Source organism: Bison bison, unplaced genomic scaffold, assembly GCF_000754665.1.
Source record: "Bison bison bison isolate TAMUID 2011002044 unplaced genomic scaffold, Bison_UMD1.0 scf7180017846086, whole genome shotgun sequence".
Classification (NCBI taxonomy): Eukaryota; Metazoa; Chordata; class Mammalia; order Artiodactyla; family Bovidae; genus Bison; species Bison bison.
The window spans coordinates 3,580-8,845 of NW_011476659.1; the positions used below are offsets into that span (position 1 = coordinate 3,580).

At 40.3% G+C, this 5,266-nt stretch overlaps 1 protein-coding gene across 1 annotated transcript in view; it reads right to left on the bottom strand.

The window, feature by feature from the left end:
- The window catches only part of LOC104987553 (cysteine protease ATG4A-like), a gene marked incomplete at its 5' end in the record, with an annotated part of 9,219 nt that overhangs the window by 3,015 nt on the left and 938 nt on the right, over positions 1-5,266 (bottom strand). The window contains 2 exons of the mRNA XM_010838560.1: positions 689-823; positions 3,136-3,207. Of these exons, the coding sequence (XP_010836862.1) occupies positions 689-823; positions 3,136-3,207 (207 nt within the window). The remainder of the gene's footprint in view (positions 1-688; positions 824-3,135; positions 3,208-5,266) is intronic.

Genomic DNA, 5,266 nt, shown 5'->3' on the forward strand with positions numbered 1-5,266 from the left:
GAAGTATGACTGACAAATAAAAATTGCATGTGTTTAGCTTAAACAGCATGATTTTTAAAAGGATATATGATGTGATAATTTAATGAACCTATACATTATGAAATGATTATCATAATCTACTTAATTAACACATCTATTACTTCACATAGTAACTTTTTCTTTTTTTAAACTTTTTATTTTTTAAATTAATTTATTGGAATATAGTTGCTTTACAATGTTGGATTGGGAAGTTCTTAATAAAGCAGCCTCCTGAGAAAGCTAATTTAAGGATTCCTTCATTATCAAGTGGACCTCATCAGTGAACCCACACCAAAATAGCACTGGTTCCCTCATTAGCCACTTCCTTTAGGTCACTGACATCTTTCACCAAATAACTTAAATGAGGTCAAAAAACAGGCTCACCACCACACCCTTCTTCCTGCTCCTTTTGTTATCTGACCTGTTTAAGAACCCACGTGAACAATAGTGAAGATGCAAACTCTTCGATACACTTGACTCAATGTTCAGTTCTGTCCCACGAAAATAACTCTCTGGCTTAGTGAGTTACAAGGAAATGCAAGCTGTTTCCTTCTCATGAGAGGGTTTGTTGACTTGTCAGCCCCACCACTTGGGCTTACAGAGAGCACTTCAGGACCTGCAGCTGTGTTCCCTTTAGCACCAAGGCTAAACCATCAGCAGTAAATGTGACTGCAGAGGTCTCCAAGACAGAACAAATTTAACTCACCCCTTCCCAAGTGTCTGCAGATAAGGGCTTGAGCCAGCATCATCTGTCCACAGCGTAGCATACATCCCCAGCCAGCATCTGATGAAGGGCCTGTTCCCCCTGTTGGCAAAATGGATGAGAATGAATGTGAGTTCATTAAACTGCCCTTTCCTGAAACATCAGCATATTGGAGAATCATACAATATAGATAGGCACACATACTCAGAATAGAGAGGCAAGAGATAAAGCCAGATATCCAACAAGGTTTGTTACAGGGTAGAACTTGCAAAGATAATGCTGAGTTAACCAAAATGGGTTCTGTGACCTAAGGCAAAACAAACAAATGAACAAAACCTGCCTTGTATGTTTTCTGCTTAGAGACATCCAGGCATGCATTCAATTTTGGTAGATGACTGACTACCATGTATGACTACCAACACTTAATCCATGACATGTCATCATCTGCCTGACCAAATCTGGCTTTTCACAGTTCACTTCCAGAGGAGGGCAATCTTATCTGAGTTAAAGAATAAATGCTACCAAAGTTGATCATCAGTATGGTCAAGGAAATCTGGAAGGCTCTTGACCATTCTAAATATACATTATGAAGCTCTGAATGGTAAGGAGAATGTAAAATAGAGGAAAGAGTCCTAGGTTAGGCATCAGAAGACCAGTCTCTAGTTACCTAATCTAAGTCTCATCTGTAAACTGGAGATAATAGCATATACCTTGCCTACTATCAGTGGATACTATGAGAATTAAATGAGAGAGTATCTATAAAAGTATTCTACCACTCATTCAAGATGATGTAAATATTTGGTATAATGAGTATGGTCATAATGTTGTTGTTTAGTCACTAAGTGGACTCTTTGCAACCCCATGGACTGGGGCCCACCAGGCTCCTCTGTCCATGGGATTATCCCAGCAACAATACTGGATTGAGCAGCTATTTCCTCCTCCAGGGGATCCTCCTGACCCAGGAATTGAACCTGTGTCTCCTGCATTGGCAGGCAGATTCTTTACCACTGAGTACAAGGGAAGCCCTAATATAAAATACTATTAATAAATTAGAAATATACTATATTTTTAAAAGGTACAAAACCAGTTAATAAGACAACAGGTTCCATTTAAAGAACACTTGATGTAACAAAAATCCTATATATGTGGCCGGGCATGGGGTGGGGGTGGGGCACTCAATATCCTTTTTCAAAGTACTTTGAAGTGAGACAACTTGGATGGCAGAGGAGACATTATGCTTTCATTGCTTCCTCTCCCAACACAGAAGTGGAAAAGTATGCTATAAGCATGGTCTCACAAGACTAACCGTAAATGACATCATCAGCCATGTAAGACAAGTGGTCCAAGATGGCTGCTCCTTTCCTTTTGTTGTGGGGACTGAAGGAGAGTTGCTACAGCAAGATGAGGAGAGTTGAGCCAACTTGTCAGCTGGAAGTGGAGTACGTTGGCTCTTGCTAATGGTGGGATTATAGGCCAGATTAGTAGGGAAATATGCAATGAAGCCCACATAAAGAAGGGATCATCTCTTTCAAAACATTGTCAGAGTTGAATTGCAAATGTTTTCAAATCTTGCAAAGATCTTGCAAGATCCAGAAAAAGTTAACAGTTTAGAATTACTAGGTAGTAAAGATTGTTCTTTTGTGTATTTTACTCAGGTACTTCCTATGGAGAGCAAAAAAAAAAAAAGTGTGAACTTCATTTTTCACACTTATCAGAAAGATAGATTTCACTCCAGTTATTAGGTCCAGTCCCAAAACAAAGTCAGTCAGACAGGTTTCCTCTAAGAGAACAGCTTCCACCAACTGAGTTTGGTGATCCTTTTCTATAGGACCACAAGATTAGAAAGAAGTAACCCTGTTTGCAAACATTTTACAAATTTTCTCTGGAGGGATCCTATTCACTTAGCTCATTAAACTGTCCTTTTTTCTAGACAGCAGCTGGTATTCTTAACTGCCTAGAATTAGTTCCAAGGATATCCACTATAATTCATTTCTCAGTGGCAAAGTGTTTTCATATCATAGGAAGAAAAAAAAGCAAGAGAATTATTTTCTTTCCTTCAAGGTACAAGTCATCTTTAATAATCAAATAACTCCATAAAGCAGTGGACTGTATCAAGTTAAAAGTTTGACTGTTTTGTTGCTCTTAGACTTAAAACAATATCTCTAGTGCCCAAACACTTGGAGGTGGGCTCAAAAGTAAACCGGCATTACACATTAACACCACGGAACCATACATGCTGGGGCGCATGGGCAAGGAAACTTCTGTATGAAGCATAAGACTTAATCAACTACTCCCCCAAACTAAATTCTTCACTATAGTGAGTTGGTAATTCTGAGATTTCCATGATATCACTGATAACCTCAGGAAAGCTATCTACAAGGAAGAAAGCACAATATAACAAATGATATACCTACCAATTGGTGAAAATTTCCTCCTGTATGTAAACCATAGACGAGCACTTATATCAGACAACAGCTTAGATTTTTCTGTAATTAAATGTGAAATTAAAATTAAATCACCATATCCCATCTAAAGATATCTGTCTTTGATTTCTGAGCCAGGGGCAAACTAAATTTCAAATAACCAGTCATTTCCATTGTTATGAGGCTAAGGGAAATTCATAGGAAACCCAGTCTCATTTTAGCCAAATAATTTCAGTATTTCCTCCCGCCTATATTTTGATCAGAGCTACTGGCTACAATGATGCTGAGTGGCTCCTATCTCTTCACTGAGCTCCACAGCCCCAGCAGGTGCTTAACACTGAGATCACATGGCCAAAAGACAAGGACTGGGAAAAGCAAGGGTCCTGGGTAACCTAATGATAGGCAGTCAGCCCCTGCCTGATGGTTGGCTGGATCTCTCATCAGCATCCATGGTCTGTTACCTAAAACGAGGGATAGGTTGTTGGCATTTGTGTGTGCACGTAAATCTTTAACTAAAAAGATGTCCCTGCTAAGCAAATTAAGTGAGTAAGAAATTAGTGCATTGGCATTTGTAATCTAAATGGTGATATAACATCACAAATGCTTTTGTCATTTTTTTTCAAAGCATGCTTTCCTGTATATATTTTACAGCGTAAATTTACTTCAGTGGCCACAAATATGGCTTCCACATGTCCATCTGTACTTAGTTGTGCTTCTGTCTTTCTTAGTCTTCTCTCTTCCTCTTCTCAACAACACATCTATAATTGTAATTCTGTACAGAATTTATAGTCATTGCACTTTAAAAGAAGAAAAAGAAATTCAGTGTTAACCAATAGTCTCTATTTTCTCTTCTGCCTTTCCTTTGAACAAATCAGAAAGCTGAGCTGTCTGGATTTTTCTTCCCCTTCATGTTACCAGTGCCTAGCACAGTATGGGAGCCAGATGTAAAATGGTCAAGCTCTGCCTGGGTTTGAGCCCTGATTCTGCTACTTACCAACTGTGTGGCCTTGTTACTTAACTTTTCTGAGCTTCAGTTTCCTCATCTATATAATGGGGAGAATAATTGCACCTACTTCACAGAGATATGAGTATTCAACAAGATAACACTACATGGAAGGCAGGAGCTTATATGGTACAGTACACAGTAAACCTGAGGTAGATGTTAGCTATTATTTTATCCCCTTGCCTCAAATGCTCATGCCCCTCACTCCTTCCCCTGATATTCTCTATGTCTTCTGGCTTGCCTATATGCTAGAAAGGCTGGTGAAAGTTGTATAGACATTTTTTAAAGATTTATTTATTTATTGGCTATGGTGGGTCTTCAATGTTCTGTGTAGGCTTTCTCTAGCTGTGGCAAGTAGGGGCTACTCTTCATTGTTGTGTGTGGGCTTCTCACTGCTTCTCAATGTGGGCTTCTCAATGGCCTCTCATTGTGAAGCATAGGCTCTAAGCACGTGAGCTCAGTAGTTGTGGCATGTGAGCTCTAGAGCACAGGTGCGTGGGCTTAGCTGCTCTGTGGCATGTGGGATCTTCCTGGACCAGGGACGGAACCTGTGTCCCCTGCATTGGCAGGCGGATTCTTAACCACTGGACCACCAGGGAAGCCCTAGACTTTAATAAGAGTTTCACCTTGAAAGGGCTTTTCCAACTTAACATTTGAAACTGGGCATATTTGGCAACTTGGGGATCCCTCTTTTAGGGAATGCACAACTAGAAGAGATCACCTGCAGTCCCTCTCCTAGTAATTACTGGCAAAAGGAGTTAAGATCCAGAAAGTGACTTATCCGAGGTAGAAGAGTCTGAATACAAAAGGTCTCCTAATTGTTAGCACTAGGTGCTCTCCACTATTCAGGGTTTTCCAATCAAAAGGATAAAGCCAGACTCAAATGGAATTAGAAGATGCTAACTTCTTCTCTTGCCTTTTTATTTATTTATTTGTTTTTGGCTGTGCTGGGTCTTCGTTGCTGCGTGGGCTTTCCGCTAGTTGCGGTGAGCGGGGGCTAGGTGCAGTGTGCAGGCTCTTTCTCTTGTTGCAGAGCACAGGCTCCAGGGCACGCTGGCTTCAGTACTTGTGGCTTCCAGACTGTAGAGCACAGGCTCAGTAGTTAGGGTGCACAAGCTT